General features: G+C 41.8%; 1 protein-coding gene across 1 annotated transcript in view; it reads left to right on the top strand.

The window, feature by feature from the left end:
- LOC121538950 (ALK tyrosine kinase receptor-like) overlaps window positions 1-20,449 on the top strand; it is an 81,268-nt gene that overhangs the window by 25,582 nt on the left and 35,237 nt on the right. Inside the window, exons 4-6 of the mRNA XM_041847107.2 lie at window positions 3,006-3,153; window positions 12,471-12,578; window positions 13,524-13,662. Coding sequence (XP_041703041.2) covers window positions 3,006-3,153; window positions 12,471-12,578; window positions 13,524-13,662 — 395 coding nt within the window. The remainder of the gene's footprint in view (window positions 1-3,005; window positions 3,154-12,470; window positions 12,579-13,523; window positions 13,663-20,449) is intronic.

The raw sequence follows: 20,449 nt of genomic DNA, 5'->3' as shown, positions 1-20,449 counted from the left end.
CACACACACTCACACCTCATAATGCAAACACGGGTGAAGACTTCAAAAATATACCCTCGCTCTCTCGTCCACGGACAGCAATCGACGCCAAGGCCGTCTATTGATTCCACCTCCTTAAATGAGTGGGGCATTACTGACTAATCAGAGTCTTTGGGTTAGAGAGTGTGGCTGTAATGGCATCTAAATAGCATGATTCACACACTTATTACACCCGGCTACAGTAACCCACAATCACAAGGTGATTAAGAGACTGCTTCTTATGCCTCTCTCTCTCTCTCTCTCTCTCTCTCTCTCTCTCTCTCGTCTCTGTCTCTCTGTCTCTGTCTCTGTCTCTGTCTCACTGTCTCTGTCTCACTGTCTCTGTCTTCACTGTCTCTGTGCCACTGTCTCTGTCTCTGTCTCTCTGTCTCTCTGTCTCTCTGTCTCTGTCTCTGTCTCTCTGTCTCTGTCTCGCTCACTCTCTCGCTCAACGAACTGAACTCTGACTGGGCAATCTGTTATCTGATGCAGATGTACTGAGATATGCGTGTGTACTGAATCTTCAAAACATAATTAGGTAAACAGCTGAGGTAGCTCTCTCACGCTGGGCGGTTGGTACACAGGGAGAGGACATATCGACCAATCAGGTTTTCAGGAGAGAGCCAGGAAGACTAGAGTGAAGACAGCCAATGTTCAATTTGATATCATGCTCTGTTTACAGAAGCCTTATAATGCACTATACCACCTGTGTGTAACGCATTATTGGAATGCTGTTATTATTAAAAGCCTTAAAGATCAGTGCCACTGTTCGCCCACAGCGCCTTTGTTACTGATTTAGTTTTGTTCATGAAATGGAGAGAAGCATCCAGCAGCGTGGTAAAATACATTTCAGAGCATATTCTGCTGTGCAATGATGTCTGAGGAAAAAAACAGTGTCTGTTGTTTGCAGTAACTTATTTGTTGTTGAACTATTATAAACGGACATGGTAGTTTCACCAATTAAGGATTCTAGCTTTAAATCTGCAATATGTAGAAATCGCTCTGACATTACCTGGTTGCTAAAATGTAGTTTATGTGACAAAACAAATAGAGAGAATCATTGTACAATCTAAACCACTGTGAAATATATATATATATATATATATATATATATATATATATATATACACTGCTCCAAAAAATAAAGGGAACACTTAAACAACACAATGTAACTCCAAGTCAATCACACTTCTGTGAAATCAAATTGTCCACTTAGGAAGAAACACTGATTGACAATACATTTCACATGCTGTTGTGCAAATGGAATAGACAACAGGTGGAAATTATAGGCAATTAGCAAGACATCCCCAATAAAGGACTGGTTTTGCAGGTGGTGACCACAGACCACTTCTCAGTTCCTATGCTTCCTGGCTGATGTTTTGGTCACTTTTGAATGCTGGCGGTGCTTTCACTCTAGTGGTAGCATGAGACGGAGTCTACAACCCACACAAGTGGCTCAGGTAGTGCAGCTCATCCAGGATGGCACATCAATGCGAGCTGTGGCAAGAAGGTTTGCTGTGTCTGTCAGCGTAGTGTCCAGAGCATGGAGGCGCTACCAGGAGACAGGCTTGTACATCAGGAGATGAGGAGGAGGCCGTAGGAGGGCAACAACCCAGCAGCAGGACTGCTACCTCCGCCTTTGTGCAAGGAGGAGCAGGAGGAGCACTGCCAGAGCCCTGCAAAATGACCTCCAGCAGGCCACAAATGTGCATGTGTCTGCTCAAACGGTCAGAAACAGACTCCATGAGGGTGGTATGAGGGCCCGACGTCCACAGGTGGGGGTTGTGCTTACAGCCCAACACCGTGCAGGACGTTTGGCATTTGCCAGAGAACACCAAGATTGGCAAATTCGCCACTGGCGCCCTGTGCTCTTCACAGATGAAAGCAGGTTCACACTGAGCATGTGACAGACGTGACAGAGTCTGGAGACGCCGTGGAGAACGTTCTGCTGCCTGCAACATCCTCCAGCATGACCGGTTTGGCGGTGGGTCAGTCATGGTGTGGGGTGGCATTTCTTTGGGGGCCGCACAGCCCTCCATGTGCTCGCCAGAGGTAGCCTGACTGCCATTAGGTACCGAGATGAGATCCTCAGACCCCTTGTGAGACCATATGCTGGTGCGGTTGGCCCTGGGTTCCTCCTAATGCAAGACAATGCTAGACCTCATGTGGCTGGAGTGTGTCAGCAGTTCCTGCAAGAGGAAGGCATTGATGCTATGGACTGGCCCGCCCGTTCCCCAGACCTGAATCCAATTGAGCACATCTGGGACATCATGTCTCGCTCCATCCACCAACGCCACGTTGCACCACAGAGTTGGCGGATGCTTTAGTCCAGGTCTGGGAGGAGATCCCTCAGGAGACCATCCGCCACCTCATCAGGAGCATGCCCAGGCGTTGTAGAGAGGTCATACAGGCACGTGGAGGCCACACACACTACTGAGCCTCATTTTGACTTGTTTTATGGACATTACATCAAAATTGGATCAGCCTGTAGTGTGGTTTTCCACTTTAATTTTGAGGGTGACTCCAAATCCAGACCTCCATGGGTTGATAAATTTAATTTCCATTGATCATTTTTGTGTGATTTTGTTGTCAGCACATTCAACTATGTAAAGAAAAAAGTATTTAATAAGATTATTTCATTCATTCAGATCTAGGATGTGTTATTTTAGTGTTCCCTTAATTTTTTTGAGCAGTGTATATATAAATAGTGTATTTTCAGCTGTTTGAAGCTGGAGTACATACTGAAATTAAAAGATGCAAAAGTGAACCTTAGGGATGGGAGGCATAGAAATAGCACACATAGAACGGATCTACAGCTTATTAGACTTGGTTTCTATGAGGATGACAGATCTATAACTCACATTTCTATGTGAATTTGGTCAGGTAGCCCACAATGCTACATACTGGGCCTTTTAAGTTAAAGCATTTTATAATGCGTTATGTACCAGCGGTTCATTCCTTTCTGTTTGTGTGTATGTCCAAAACAGGATCACAGCTTGTGGGGCGGCTGGAGGTCGCAGTGTACTGACCATGACCAAGTCACATGGTGTCCAACTCACCGCAGACTTCCTGCTTCAGGAGGGCGAGTTGCTTCACATCCTGGTGGGCCAAAAAGGAGAGGACGCCTGCCCCAATGTGAGTACCATCTTCCCAAAAACGATTCTGAATAAATGTCAAGGCTCAACACTTTCAAACTTATGCCCCATCCCAAATCAGCCACTAGCTCCTACCTCCTAGGTAGGCACTTACATCTAAGAGGACTGAGTAGATCCAAAAAACATTTCTTACCCCAGGACACTTCAACTGTTGACTATTGTAGTGTCGAGTTAACGTTGCTAATTATGCTGTGATGACCAAGGAGGACCCGCTGACGCTGTATTTTTATCATAAGGTTTATTCATAACAAAGGGTTACAGCGTCGATTTACAGATACCTGCAGATACCCGGAGAATAATCGCCCCATCTCTAATATGATTATTCTGCTTCTCTTCTGTCCTAACTGTGCTATATATGCTATGTAATCTGATATGGGTGTTCCCCTACAGACCAATCACCTGTCTCCACACAACAGACTTCCTCTGTTCTATGGTGTTCCTCTAAAACAGCTCCCTCTAAAACAGAATAAACATCCTCTCAGGTTCCACTTGAAAACATTAGCAAAGTCATAATTCTTCATACACTACATATTCCCCCCTTCGAGACAAATTAAGTCTCGAAAAACAAAAAGAATAGGATTATGACAAGTAACAATTTCTCTTATTGAGTATTTTTTAACAATAAACCAAAAACAATTTTCTCTATGGAGTGTAAATACCTTTCTATGAAACATGAAAACATCTCTATGGAGTGTGAATACATTTCTATGAAATATGAACAAATCTCTATGGAGTGTGAGAGCGAAAAACCTGTCTGGCAGCCTTCTTTCCAAATATCCATCCATCAATCAAGACAGTAAAATTCTCTCACGGCCCCTCTGCCCCAGGCAACCACTTAAGTACTCCAGATCAATTCATACATCTTTATCAATGCATTTGAAACTATGTTGCAATTAAATACACATGAAAGCCCCAGCAAACAAAATACTTTCCAAAATGTCCACACTCAGGCTGGTCGACCCATCGGACCCTACTGTGAATTCTATCTATCCCTGCCTAGACTCCATATCCCTAAGCTTCCAAGAAATAAACAAAAACATCTGAGATCCCCACATGTATCCAATAACAGCAAATATCATTCTACAAAAATTAATACAGATATCATTGCAGACACTGGAATGTAGTCCACTACACTTCATCTCCTTAGCAGTGTCGACTTCCAATGCATCGTCGATGATGGAATCGGAACATTTCCACACCTTCCTTGTTCCATCTCCTCCAGTCCCTTCATATTGTCCTTGTTTGAGCATTTGAATCTCTACATATTCCCCCAAATGCTTCTGGAAGAAAAGAAAAGACCAAACAGTATATTTTGCAAAACAACACATTCAAATTAAAACATCAATATCAACTAAAATTATAAAAATGATATATAAAATGAATCACATTCTATTCCCACCTTTGATTCATAACAAAATACTAAAATCACACTAATATTGAAACCTCTGAAATCTATCTATCAATACTCCTTTGAGTCTTGACAGAAGGTTAAACCCTCATCGTTTCATTTGCAAAACCCTTCAAATTATAGGTAATATTATCTATGTTATCTTCCCCAATTTTACACCATACCATGGAAAAATCCCCACTTCTCTCTTAGACTTATCCTCCAATGATAGGCTTCCCAGACTATGAAACTTCTCTCTTTCAAAATCAGATGTATCTCTTTCCCCTTGCTTCCCCTCTTTTAATTTTAAAAACCTCATATGGAAGCTTCAACTTCTAACAATATCCTTTCCATCCATAGGTAAGAATATATACTCTCACCACAAACCCCTAAATATCTCTAAAATCCCCAATAGTCACATTATCATTCAAAACTTCTCTCCTTACTAAATTAAACCTCAAAAGTTACATTATATTTCTCATTACTAACCTTATGTTCCTGCTTACCCCAAAGTCAACATATAATCATCACCATCTAATATTCCCATAAACATCCTCTTTCCATCATATGTTTTATTAGAACAAAAACAGCTTTTAGCCCTCACTGGTTTCCTCCAATTCTTCATGAAGCGCTGTTGACTGATTTTTCTTCCTATCTAACAAATTCACATTGATTAATTCATTTAACCAAGAACACTTAAACCTAGGCCTAAACAAATGTTTCCACAACTACATTATTTTCTCTCACATCTACAAGAAAATTAGCTTTATCACCCATCCTAACCCTAATAACAGTATTTTCCTCTAAAATTGATGCTGGAGCGATTGGCTCCCTTGTAATCAAATGTGATATATTTATAGCTTTAATAACTGTCAATGTTGAAAGAGTTAAATTGCTTCTCACTATTGTTATAATATGCTAAAGTGTTGATGTCATTGTCGTTGTTTCATCTAGTTTCCCCAAAGCTTTGAACTCTTTACTTGTATTTCCATCTATCACCACTAGTGTCACTACATTAACTCTCAATCCTAACTCTAATCCCTCACTTTCAAACTTTTCATTATAAAAAATACACTTATAATCACCTTCATCTTCCTGCTGGGAATTGTAAATATAGATACTGCAATCACCCTCAATCTTCTCTTATCATTCAGCAACGCATACTTTCTCAATGCATCTGCTCCTAACAGATCTAAACTCCTATCATATCTATCTTCCCACTAAACTGTACATTTCCCTTCACCACTGTTCTCTCTCTCTTACTACTAACTAACATTGAAGCTTAGCTAACTGTCCTAGAGTTCCTTCAACCCTAGTTTTCCTAACTTTTTTTTTTTTATCTGACTTTTCTCCTAACTTTTAAAAACCTTTTCAAAAACCATTTCACTGATTTATTCACAAAATCCTTTCCCACTAATTTTTCAAAAACCATTTCACTGATTTATCCACAAAATCCTTTACCACTAATTTTAGAATATGTGATCGGGAAGACCCCACCTGCTTATGATTTCTTTACACACAGACTTGGCAAACGATTGAGCATCTTTTAGCCTAATTTGAAATCTTATTCACCTCTTGGTGTAGGAATGTAACCAAGAATAACAGTCACCCCTTTTAACAATATTTTTCAGACAGATTGTCTCCTTCCTATGATATTATATTTTCAAGCAAATATGATTCCCAAAAACCCTACTCTTTTAAAATCTTCTACCAGACAGCCGTCTGGTGTACATCTTATTTTACAGTTCAACTTACACAATGCTTCTCTTCCCAACAATGCAATAGGTATATGTTCTGATACCAGTATGAGTATTTTAATTTTCTTTCATTCTTATAGCAGAGCTCAATTGGTTCCTTAAGAGTAATCAACTGTTTTACTCCCTCAAATCCCTATCCTAATTAGTCAATTTTACATAGTGAGATGTGTAACCTCTTCAGGCTGAACACAGATAAAAGCTTTTCCACTATCACTTCTCATAGTCCTTTGTTTTCACTTCAATTGTTAGATTTTTTTTCTTCCCCTAATTGGTGCTACCAGCTGACTCCCCCCTTCGGATCTTCTAGGCACTCCTAGAATCCTTGCTCCTTTAAGGGTTCACCTGTCCTCCAGATAATCTTCACTTGCTCCTGTATCTTCCTCTGAAATTCCCTTTTTCCAGAAACTATCTATGGATATGAACCAACTTGTACCACTAGTTGTGGCTGATACAATTGCATTTGACCTTGTTCAGTTGAAGCGGTAGCAGTAATTGTTGATTTGGTGCACACTGATTCTTCATAACCAAAGCTTTTCTTCTCCTTCTTCTTCTCCCCCAGTTGTATTTCATGAAGCTTTCTGAGAGTTTCTTGGTCCTGTTCTTTCTTGTTGTTTACATATCGGTATTCTTCAAAAGCTTATATTCTAAGTTCTGTCCTCGAAATATCATCTTCCATCATCTTCTTACTTTTGCTCTCTTTCCTTTCCTCAATGTATTCTTCTCCTCCAATTCTTGGGATCCTTTTCTCAGCAGTTTTTTCTTCTCTTCTGTATGTTCAGCTTCTTGAGTTGTTCTTCCAGTTCTCTTTGTCTCTTCTAAATTATTCCCCTTATCCAGGCATAATACACATCAGTCTATATCTCTTTCTATTTCTTCTTTACTAATCATTGTAGAATAAAATCCTCTTGAACATGAAGCACCTTTAATCTCCAAATCTTCATCGCTGTCTTCATCTTTGCTTTCATCAGAACTCGAATCTCTTGTATCCTTCTTCCTTCAACTTCCATCAGAGATCAAATCTCTAGTATCCTTCTTCTTTCCTCTCTTGCCAACTTTCTTCTAATCACAGAGTCATATCCACCCATGATCTCTTCTCAATCACTCTGATCATCATCATCATCATCATCATCATCTTCATCTTCTTCAAGTTCCATCTTCCTTAACCTCACTCTTCTCTTAGTTTCCAGACATCTCATTTTCTTCTTCTTTTGGAGTTTTGGATTCATCTTTATCATCGTTTCTGCTTATCCTCTCTCTATTATTATTCTTTATTATTATTCGTTCATCTTCATCATGTTGATGACATCAGGGTTAAGATTCCTTCTATTAGCTATGGTTGTTCAATGTCAGGCCAACTTTTATTCCCTTTTCCAGATAACCTTTACATTTACATTATTTAGCAGATGCTCTTATCCAGAGCGACTTACAGGAGCAATTAGGGTTAAGTGCCTTGCTCAAGGGCACATCGACAGATTTTTCACCTAGTTGGCTCGGGGATTAGAACCAGCGACCTTTCGGTTACTGGCACAACGCTCTTAACCACTACGCTACCTGCCGCCCCGCTACCTGCCGCCGTCCTTTAGTTAATGGTATTGCAATGTTTACTATTTTCAACTATATCAACAGGTGTAATTACTTTCATAGTTCTTATGTCCTTTTTCCCCCATGTAACAACTATTTTATATTCCTTTATTGTGAATTATTTTTATTTTAGACTATATAGCTTATGGCTTCCTCCCAATTTTTTTCTTTCTATATATATTTTTTTCTTCTTCCCCAAATTAATTAATTAATCAATTAATTTATTCATCAATTTATTTATTTATTCATTTTATTTTATTTTACCAAATTATTGATTAATGGCAATCTTACCACATCGAATCAGGAAAGTAAATTAAAGTAGTCAACTTCAGAGCAATCCAAAAAAAGAAAGACTTCTAATCCTACAACACTACAGTACTCACAAACGAATTGCTTAATAAGCACCCAATTACCTTAATTGTACAGAATAATGTCAGTACTCGATTCCCCCACTCAACTCTAATCAAACCCACTCATGCACAAAAACTCCAATATGCAATTCCATCAATTGATCAGTCTTTTGCCAAGTCCCTGTGAAATTGTCATAACATCAAATATGCTAGGCACACAAATTATCCTTTATAGGAAGGTAGGTTTTTGTAAACAAAACAGTACTGGCCTTGATTTTTGACTTGATCCTGTCGCAGCACACTCTGTCGCGTCACACCCTGTCGCATGATGTACACGTCAGCACTTCTGCTCTCTCTCTCTCTCTCCTCGTTCCTCTTATCGTCTCTCATATCACAAAAGAACAAATCAACAGACAAGAATTTAGTAGTTCATGCAGTCACTGAGTTATTTCAACCATTCAATATTCCTCTAGTCACATTTGCGCTAAGAATTAACTCAGGAATCGTATAAATAGCTCAATAACATGTTTTATTTATATATTTATTTAATTATTTTTATTTTTAATCCGTCAACATCTCTCTCTCATTTATCAATTCGATAGGTCTCAAATAGTTTCATCTTTAAACAACAGCCGATGTAACAACCAGAATACACTATTAGACTAACTCTTCTCCTCTCTCTTCATTTGTCTGTATCTCCCCGCAGAGGAGTGTAGCAGAGGAGTGGCATATTTACCCCTACGTCACTCTAGTGTCATAAAATCACGCGCATGCGCAGTTCAAACATCAATACGATTTCACAGTGGAAGGAGCTCTCTCCCAGCTCTCTCCACGCCAGACAACAGAAAGTTAACAGTCCCGCTGTACTTCCTCTCTTTTACCCCTCATAGACAAACAATAACACTTAACAGAGCTCACAAACCATAGGACACAATCCCACACTATCCTAAACACAGTTCTGGAGGCTCGATCCATTCCAATGGACCCCCAAGGTAAAAAATTAGCATGTAGCATGTATCATTTAGCAATTAGCATGTAGCATGTAGCATTTTTACCTCCGCCGCGTCGTAAAATTCCTTTGTCCTCTAAATTTCTGCTACCACGAGTTCCCGCGGAAATTCAATGAGCGGTCACATCAATCAAAATGATTTGTCAACCACATGCTGAGAGGTAACATACAATTGAATTATATACCACAGCCTCAAGCCCCATGGACTTACCTAACTTCACCTAACGTGTTATAAGGATTTTTGGCCCATCCTAGAGATCGCCTCATTAAAAGGGCTACCGTAGATTCGCAGCGGTTCTAAGTTGCACACATATACCTTGGCCTTATTCCTCTCAATCTATTCTTCTTGAACTTTTATTAAAGCAAAATATCCCTATAGACACTCCCCCCTTTTTGCGTTGTTTACCAGCGCAAACAAATTTAGAATCGACTCTTATCCCACAGCACATCAGCAACGCACACACGCAAGTTCTTTAACGGTGCATTCTTTCAACGCACACACACAGACACACGAACTAACCAGAGCCCAAAGTAGCGAGAAAACTCACCCTTATCTGCCTCTGGAGCCAGAGTCAGCTCGGCGCCCATGAATGAAACGCTGAGGAAAAAACGCAACACGACCAAATTCCTCGTCGCCATTTTGTAGTGTCGAGTTAACGTTGCTAATTATGCTGTGATGACCAAGGAGGACCCGCTGACGCTGTATTTTTATCATAAGGTTTATTCATTACAAAGGGTTACAGCGTCGATTTACAGATACCTGCAGATACCCGGAGAATAATCGCCCCATCTCTAATATGATTATTCTGCTTCTCCTCTGTCCTAGCTGTGGTATATATGCTATGTAATCTGATATGGGTGTTCCCCTACAGACCAATCACCTGTCTCCACACAACAGACTTCCTCTGTTCTATGGTGTTCCTCTAAAACGGCTCCCTCTAAAACAGAATAAACATCCACTCAGGTTCCACTTGAAAACATTAGCAAAGTCATAATTCTTCATACACTACACTATCCAGGAAAATTAAGAAAAATGAGTCTATTTCTGCATCAATCAGAAAGATTTATTGACAGGACAAACAGTCACCAGTTGAAATGTCCTGGGGTAATGAATATGTTTTGGGGGATTTTTTGATTCCCTTTTTTGTTCAAACTGGGCTGAAATGTGTTTGGGTATACCTTTTTCAAGGACTGTGCAGATCTAAGAGGACTGTATATATAAGAAGGGGAAAACCAGGGTTCTTAGTCTGGTGTGTTTGGGGCTATAGTAATGCTTCATTTTGCCTTCTGATAAGCCAGGTGGAATCGTTGCTTTATCACTTATACACCTATATGCAATTCTGTCAGATCTTCACAATTGCATAAATAGCCTATTATAGACAACAGCAGTGGCCTAACTCGATCCAAACTGGAATGTTGAAGTCTCAGGGATATCTCACACGACAAGGGAGCATGTTTGAATTGATATCCCATCAAGTGCCTTGGCATTTTAACTGTAAATGTTATTGGAATGAATTGACTCTCATTCCATCATGTTGTTTTTGGCTTCATCCCAGAGTTGTCTTATACTTTGGAGTTCTCAGTCAGGAATAATTTGGAAAATTAATCAAATAAATTGGAGAAAAATGTCAGACAAGGACAAGCAGAGAGGTGGCCCAGACACATTGACAGTGGGGAACTGGAATCATTTGAGGTCTCAGACTCTCAGTTAATTTCTATCAGGTCTATAATCCCGAAGAGAGTAGATACTCTCAAATGGGGTTGGTGCTTTTAAAACTGATTAGTTCAGGCTGTTGGTGTGTTCAGTGTTTCTCAAACAGCCTCCCCTCTGTAGGAGTATTAATATCCTTTTACAAACCATATCAGACACGCACACGCACACACACACGGGCGGCAGGTACCTAGGGGTTAAGAGCATTGGGCCAGTAAAAAAGCTCAATGGTTTGAATCCCCGAGCCAGTAAGGTGGCAAAATCTGCCGTTCTGCCCTTGAGCAAGGCCGTTAACCACCAACAACTACTTCCCGGGAGCCGATGACGTGGATGTCGAATAAAGCAGACCCCTGCACCTCTCTGAGAGAGGGGTTAAATGTGGAAGACACATTTCTGTTGTATCCCCTTACACACACACACTCTGTGCCTCAACCCTGGCGATGGCAAGAGCAACAGCCAGGGGTAAAGGTTACATGCTTCCCAGTCGAAAAGGATTAAACATTTATGGCAATTTAGATAGCTTGCTGTTGCTAGCTAATTTGTCCTGGGATATAAACATTGGGTTGTTATTTTACCTGAAATGCACAAAGTCCTCTACTCCGACAATTAATCCACAGATAAAACAGTAAAAGTTTCTTCCTCTTCTTTGGACTTTATATGGCAGTTGGCAACCAACTTTATGGTGCATTACCACAACCAACTGTACTGGAGTGTGGACCTCAGTTCATCTTTCAATCACCCACGTGGGTAGATGCTCCTAAAAACCAATGAGGAGATGGGAGAGGCAGGACTTGCAGCGCGTTGAGCGTCACAAATAGGACAGAGTTCTATTTTAGCGCCTGGCCACGCAGACTCTCGTTGACGCGCGCGAGCAGTGTGGGTGCAATGATTGAATAACATGCATGTTTAAATTTATTTTACAACGCACGTGACGCGTGCGGTGTGTTCAGCATGTTAGGGGTAATTCTATGTGAAATTGAGCTCTCGCCGCTCCCATCTGGGCACTGGCCAAAATTTGATGAAAAGTTTTGGGTTGGAAGGAAGGGTGCTGACTTGGCTGTTTGGTTATTATTACCTGTCATCAACACCGCTAGTCGTTTGGCTTTCGATACATCTCTCATTTGTTACAATAGCCCAAGTTGGTGATGGGCAGATTGGGTAGAATAACACACTAGATGCAGTAAAAGGCCTGGTCCCAGATCTCTTTGTGCTGTCTTGCCAACTCCTATGGTCTTGGTCATGTCTGGTTTGGCATGACAATGACTGTTGAAGTTGGCAAGACACCACAAACAGACCTGGGAATAGGCTACTAGGCTAGTAAAGGCCCAATCCAAACTAAAGATCTGAGCATGGAACTTGACTTCAGTGGATATCTTCCATTAACATCAATGCATCATTTATGAGGAAGTCTGGATTGCACAGACATACAGTATCTCAAATTAGTTATTTTACTCTGAATAAAGAAACTGAGGAAATCACTCTTTCTCTATTCTCGTTGGTAGACCAACGAGATCCTGAACAAGATCTGTGTGGAGCAGATGCCATTGGACAACAAGACGCATGTCAAAGGGGGCGGGGGCGGAGGAGGCGGAGCCACCTATGTGTTCAAGGTAAGGAGAGAAGGCCACGTCCCAAAATGTTCGCTGTTTTCTTGCCCTTCTTGATCACTGATAGGTCTAAAGATTGCTTTCATATTGCTTTCAACTGTCAGATGAAGGAAGGAAGGAAGGAAGGAAGGAAGGAAGGAAGGAAGGAAGGAAGGAAGGAAGGAAGGAAGGAAGGAAGGAAGGAAGGAAGGAAGGAAGGAAGGAAGGAAGGAAGGAAGGAAGGAAGGAAGGAAGGAAGGAAGGAAGGAAGGAAGGAAGGAAAGGGAATGAATCTGATGAGGAAAGGAAGTTAAAGGAAAGGGGATATATTTGATGATTTAGATGATTTATGAATATATAAGTCCCTCACCTGTTCCTTTTTAATTGAAGCTGGGCTGAAGCGGGTCTAAGCACACACACATTAAATGTATAATATATGCTAGAGCACGGTTATTCAAGTACTATTTGAGAAGGTCCGGTCACACAAATTTCCTGGGTGGCAAACGTCCAGATGAATATTGTCATTTATTGGCGTAGTAACAACCCCACCCCTGGAAGGTCATGTTTCGGAGGATGCATGCCTCTCGACCTTCGCCTCTCCCGAGTCTGTTGGGGAGAGGCGAAGAATAACACACTATATTCAGTAAAAGGACTAGCCTGGTCCCAGATCTCTTGTTCACACCCCTCTTATTGGCAGAGAGAACAATTTCCAGTCGAAAGCTAATTTCCTGCAATTTTACACATTTTGTGGTGAGAAAATGTAGCAGTTTGAAAGCTCATTTCCTGCAATTCTACATATTTTGCCATGTCTTATGTGTGATCTTATGATACCAGGTATCAAGTGGGTTCCAAGTATTTATATGTTTATTGACCACGTTCTGGTTCCGGATCCGAGCTGCGGTCCGCCTGTTGAGTATGGCTCTGCTAGAGGTTGATAACGTCACACTGACTCATTTGCCATGGTAACAGGTACAGAGGGGTGTCCACATCCCCCTGATCATCGCAGGTGGGGGTGGGGGACGTGGGTACAGCAGCCAATCGGACAGCCAGGATGAGTTGATGGACGACCCCAATGTACCAGGGCGCAATGGGAAGTCTGGAGCGGCAGGTAAAACACTGTGTGTATTGTGAAGGACTGTGTGTGTGTGGTGTGTGTGTGTGTGTGTGTGCGCGCGCTTGCTTGTGCGCGTGCGTGTACGTGTGCATGTGCGTGTGGGTGTGGGTGTGCGCGTGTGGGTGTGTGCGCCAGAACTGGGATATCTATAGTTGTAACTATGGTCTGTGGAAAGTTGTAAAAAATCTGGGGGACGAATAGGTACTTTGGAGGTGACTACAACAAAAAATTACAAATTTGAATACAGATCTCAGAAACTAACTACTTTTAAAAACTATTTGAAAACAGATCTGAGAAAGCAACTAATTTTTTTAACTATTTCAATTCAGATCTCAGGAAGTGACTACTTCAATCAATCAATCAATCAATTTTATTTTATATAGCCCTTCTTACATCAGCTAATATCTCGAAGTGCTGTACAGAAACCCAGCCTAAAACCCCAAACAGCTAGTAATGCAGGTGTAGAAGCACGGTGGCTAGGAAAAACTCCCTAGAAAGGCGAAAACCTAGGAAGAAACCTAGAGAGGAACCAGGCTATGAGGGGTGGCCAGTCCTCTTCTGGCTGTGCCGGGTGAAGATTATAACAGAACCATGCCAAGATGTTCAAAAATGTTCATAAGTGACAAGCATGGTCAAATAATAATCAGGAATAAATCTCAGTTGGCTTTTCATAGCCGATCATTAAGAGTTGAAAACAGCAGGTCTGGGACAGGTAGGGGTTCCATAACCGCAGGCAGAACAGTTGAAACTGGAATAGCAGCAAGGCCAGGCGGACTGGGGACAGCAAGGAGTCACCACGGCCGGTAGTCCCGACGTATGGTCCTAGGTGCTCAGGTCTCTCAGTTGGCTTTTCATAGCCGATCATTAAGAGTTGAAAACAGCAGGTCTGGGACAGGTAGGGGTTTCGTAACCGCAGGCAGAACAGTTGAAACTGGAATAGCAGCAAGGCCAGGCGGACTGGGGACAGCAAGGTGTCATCATACTTAAATGAATGTACTGGATAGGTTGCCTTAAACTAATGGCGGGCTGTATCTGGAACTGCATGTTGAAAATAGATATAGAATGAATAGAGCACACGACATCTCCTATACTATTCCAATCTTTCTGACAGATACAGTGTTTGATCTTTACAGTGCCTTCAGAAAGTATTCAGACCCCTTGACTTTTTCCACATTTGTTACGTTACAGCCTTATTCTAAAATTGATTTTTTTTTTATATCATCAGCAGTCTACAAACAATACCCCATAATGACAAAGTGAAAGGTTTGCCTCAAAAAACAGAAATACCTTATTTACATAAGTATTCAGACCCTTTGCTATGAGACTTGAAATTGAGCTCAGGTCCATCCTGTTTCCATTGATCATCCTTGAGATGTTTCTACAACTTGATTGGAGTCCACCTGTGGTAAATTCAATTGATTGGAAATTATTTGGAAAGGCACACACCTGTCTATATAAGGTCCCACAGTTGACATTGCATGTCAGAGCAAAAACCAAGAACACAGTGACCTCCATCATTCTTAAAGGGAAGAAGTTTGTAACCACCAAGACTCTTCCTAGAGCTGGCCACCCGGCCAAACTGAGCAATCGGGGGAGAAGGGCCTTGGTCTGGGAGGTGACCAAGAACCAGATGGTCACTCTGACAGAGCTCTAGAGGTCCTCTGTGGAGATGGGAGAACCTTCCAGAAGGACAACCATATCTGCAGCACTCCACCAATCAGGCCTTTATGGTACAGTGGCCAGACGGAAGCCACTCCTCAGTAAAAGGCACATGAACATTCTCTGGTCTGATGAAACCAAGATAGAACTCTTTGGCCTGAATGCCAAGCGTCACGTCTGGATGAAACCTGGCACTATCCCTACGGTGAGGCATGGCGGTGGCAGCATCATGCTGGGGGGATGTTTTTCAGCGGCATGGACTGTGAGACTAGTCAGGAGTCAGGATCGAGGCAAAGATGAACAGAGCAAAGTACAGAGAGATCCTTGATGAAAACCTGCTCCATAGCGCTCAGTACCTCAGACTGGGGCGAAGGTTCACCTTCCAACAGGACAACGACCCTAAGCAAGGAGCCAAGAACAACGCAGGAGTGGCTTCAGGACAAATCTCTGAATGTCCTTGATCCTCCAGTGTTAAACAAATAATAACAGAGGGTGTTAAATCGACTCTGAAAGTGTGGAGTCTGTGGACTCATAGAGACACCGGAACAGTGTTAAATTAATACACTGCTTACTCTAAAGCCTTATTCACATACAGTATTTCCCAGAGTGCCTTGCCTTTCAAGTACATTGTAGAGTTACCACCCATGACTGTATTTGTTAGTGACAACTACAAATGGCTGTTGCATTCATCCATTTTCAGTCCTATGGACTTCAGCAAGTGAAATACTAAGCGAATATGTTATCATAAAAATATATACTTTAACACAATACCATACGTATTTCATAAGGCCTTATTTTGAGGGCCTAATTTTAGCCTAATACAGGGGCCTGAAACTCATACTCATCACCTTCAACCAAAACCACACCCATCATTATCATATTTCCCAGCATGCTCTATTGCAGGTAGATTTAATTTATTTATCGTTTGTTTCAATATCTATGTTTGATTGATTACTCTTATGCTACACAAAGATATATAACATACATTTTTCTAAACTAATCGAATCAGTAAGATTTTTTTGCACTTGTTACTGAAATGTTTGTTCCAGTTGAAATGCCTTAGGTAATTATAATCCACACAATTTATGTAATTATGCTATTCTAAAGCAATTTCCAGAGTCCTATGTAACAATAATGTTGCTATTGTAATAATCACAAAGTTACTACACATGTATAATAACTTGATGTCAAGTGTTACTGTATTACCTTATGTCTCACTTATTATGAAAATATACACTTAGGATACCAAACATTAGGAACACCTTCCTAATACTGAGTTGCACCCCCCTTTTGCCCTCAGAACAGCCTCAATTCGTCAAGGTGTCAAAAGCGTTCCACAGGGATGCTGGCCCATATTGACTCCAATGCTTCCCACAGTTGTGCCAAGTTGGCTGGATGTCCTTTGGGTGGTGGACCATTCTTGATACACACAGGAAACTGTTGAGTGTGAAAAACCCAGCAGCGTTGCAGTTCTTGACACAAACCGGTACGCCTGAAATCTACTAACATACCCTGTTCAAAGGCACTTCAATATTGTGTCTTGCCCTCTAAATGGCACACATATGGCACACTTGCCCTCTAAATGGCACACATAAACAATCTATGTCTCAACTGTCTCAAGGCTTAAAAATCATTATCATCATATTGTCACTCCTATTTGCCATATCTTCCATTTAAGCCTACTAGAAAGTGTGTGCCCTCAGGCTTGGAGGGAAGCAAGAATAGTAAAGCCCCCTGTACTGGCTCAAATAGCTGACCAATCAGCCTTTTACCAACCCTTAGTAAACTTTTGGAAAAAATGTTTGACCAGATACAATGCTATTTTACAGTAAACAAATTGACAACAGACTTTCAGCACGCTTATAGGGAAGGACATTCAACATCACAGCACTTACACAAATGATTGATGATTGGCTGAGAGAAATTGATGATCAAAAGATTATGGGGGCTGTTTTGTTAGACTTCAGTGCGGCTTTTGACATTATCAATCATTGCCTGCTGCTGGAAATGGGGATGCATAATAAATACAAACCTACACTGATTGAAGTGGATTTAACAAGTGATATCAATAAGGGATCATAGCTTTCACCTGGATTCATCTGGTCAGTCTATGTCATGGAAAGAGCAGGTGTTCTTAATGTTTTGTATCCTCAGTGTATGTGTTACGTCATTTTGAAGCTGCAAAAGTGGTCTACTCTAATGTTGAGGTGATTCCATGTCCCTCATGTACTTATTCTAGCTATAGGATATTTAAAGATGAATATCTAGGAGCCCTCCAAACCATGTATTTATGATCATATACTGGACAAAAATGTAAACGCAACATGCAACAATTTCAATGCTTTTACTGAGTTACAGTTCGTATAAGGAAATCAGTCAATTTAAATATATTAATTAGGCCCTAATCTATGAATTTCACATTACTGGGCAGGGGCGCAGCCATGAGTGGGCCTGGGAGGGCACCCACTGAGGAGCCATGCCCAGCTAATCAGAATATGTTTTTCCCCACAAAAGGGCTTTATTACAGAAATAAATACTCCTCCGTTTCATCAGCTGTCTGGGTGGCTGGTCTCATACTATCCCGCAGGTGAAGAAGCCGGATGTGGAGGTCCTGGGCTGGCATAGTTACACATGGTCTGCGATTGTGAGGCCGGTTGGACGTACTGCCAAATTCTCTAAAACGATGTTGGAAGCGGCATATGGTAGAGAAAATAACATTCAATTCTCTGGCAACATCTCTGGTGGACATTCCTGCAGTCAGCATGCCAATTGCACACTCCCTCAAAACTTGAGACATCTATGGCATTGTGTTGTGTGACAAAACTGCACATTTTAGAGTGGCCTTTCATTGTCCCCAGCACAAAGTGCACCTGTGTAATGATCATGCTGTTTAATCAGCTTCTTGATATGCCACACCTGTCAAGTGGATGGATTATCTTGGCAAAGGAGAATTGCTCACTAACAGGGATGTAAACACATTTGTGCACAGAATTTGAGAGAAATAAGCTTTTTGTGTGTGTGGAACATTTCTGGGATCTTTTATTTCAGCTCATAAAACATGGGACACTTTACATATTTTGTTGTTCAGTGTTTATTTAGACTAATTCAACTAACTGTTTTAGTTTTTGGTTCTTCATAAGATATTTGGCAGCCATCACAAAATGTTTTTTGGGGTTTTTAAATATATTGCATATATTCAAATACCTTGGTTTTCTGAGAAGTATTCAAAATACTTTCAAATTGTATTAGTTTTTCTGAAACCCGTATTTGAATATCAAAGAAAATAGTTGATTTTGAAAAGTTTGAATTTTCAAATAAATTACAAAACACAACTATTTTCTGCCCAGGTCTGGCGTGTGTGTGTGTGCCTGTCTGTGCGTGACATAGTGTGTGTGTGTGTGTGTGTGTGTGTGTGTGTGTGTGTGTGTGTGTGTGTGGGTGTATGCCTCGGTGTGTGCCCCGAATCCATTCTGGCCTCCTGTATTCCGCTCCATCTGTTCAGTTTGAGTTCACTACAGCTACATCCTTTTAAAGGCGGGCTCCCCTACTGAGTTCTATTAACAACTCAATAGAATTATTTACCACTCTCATCTCAAATCTAATTGTATTTGTCACATGCGCTGAATACGACTGGTGTAAAACTTACTTACAAGACCATAACCAACAATGCAGAGTAAGAAAATATTTGTACAGGTGGTACTGGTACCAAGTCAATGTGTGGGGGTACAGGTTAGTCGAGGTAATTGAGGTCATTGAGGACATATGTACATGTAGGTAGGGATAAAGTGACAGGGGGTACTGGTACCAAGTCAATGTGTGGGGGTACAGGTTAGTCGAGGTAATTGAGGTCATATGTACATGTAGGTAGGGATAAAGTGACTATGCATAGATAATAAACAGTCCAGGTAGCCATTTGATTAACTGTTCAGCAGTCTTATGACTTGGGGGTAGAAGCTGTTAAGGAGCCCGTTGGACCTAGACTTGGCACTCCATTACTGCTTGCCGTGCGGTAACAGAGAGAACAGTCAATGATTTCGCTGGCTGGAGTCTTTGACAATTTTAGGGCCATCCTTTGACATCTCTTATCCTCCCGTTTGAATGCGGAACGAGGGAGAGCTTGGTTTGTTTCAAGCAGACCACCATAGTCCCCGTGCCCAAGAACTCTAAGATAACCTGCCTAAATGACTACCGACCCGTAGCACTGACGTCTGTAGCCATGAAGTGCTTTGAAAGACTGGTCATGGCTCACATCAACAGCATAATCCCAGAAACCCTAGACCCACTCCAATTTGCATACCGCCCCAACAGATCCACAGATGATGCAATCTCTATCGCACTCCACACTGCCCTTTCCCACCTGGACAAGAGGAACACCTACTTGAGAATGCTATTCATTGACTACAGCTCAGCATTCAACACCATAGTGCCCTCTAAGCTCATCACTAAGCTAAGGATCCTGGGACTAAACACCTCCCTCTGCAACTGGATCCTGGACTTCCTGACGGGCCGCCCCCAGGTGGTAAGGGTAGGTAACAACACATCTGCCACACTGATCCTCAACACGGGGGCCCCTCAGGGGTGCGTGCTCAGTCCCCTCCTGTACTCTCTGTTCACCCATGACTGCATGGCCAGGCACGACTCAACACCATCATTAAGTTTGCCGACGACACAACAGTGGTAGGCCTGATCACCGACAACGATGAGACAGCCTATGGAGGACGTCAGAGATCTGGCCGTGTGGTGCCAGGACAACAACCTCTCCCTCAACGTGACCAAGACAAAGGAGATGATTGTGGACTACAGGAAAAAAAGAGGACTGAGCACGCCCCCATTCTCATCGACGGGGCTGTAGTGGAACAGGTTGAGAGCTTCAAGTTCCTTGGTGTCCACATCACCAACGAACTATCATGGTCCAAACACACCAAGACAGTCGTGAAGAGGGCACGACAAAGCCTATTCCCCCTCAGGAGACTAAAAAGATTTGGCATGGGTCCTCAGATCCTCAAAAAATTCTACAGCTGCACCATCGAGAGCATCCTGACTGGTTGCATCACCGCCTGGTATGGCAACTGCTTGGCCTCTGACCGCAAGGCACTACAGAGGGTAGTGCGTACGGCCCAGT

This window comes from Coregonus clupeaformis, chromosome 34 (genome assembly GCF_020615455.1).
Source record: "Coregonus clupeaformis isolate EN_2021a chromosome 34, ASM2061545v1, whole genome shotgun sequence".
Lineage (NCBI taxonomy): Eukaryota > Metazoa > Chordata > Actinopteri > Salmoniformes > Salmonidae > Coregonus > Coregonus clupeaformis.
This window is presented reverse-complemented; position numbering and strand designations above follow the sequence as displayed.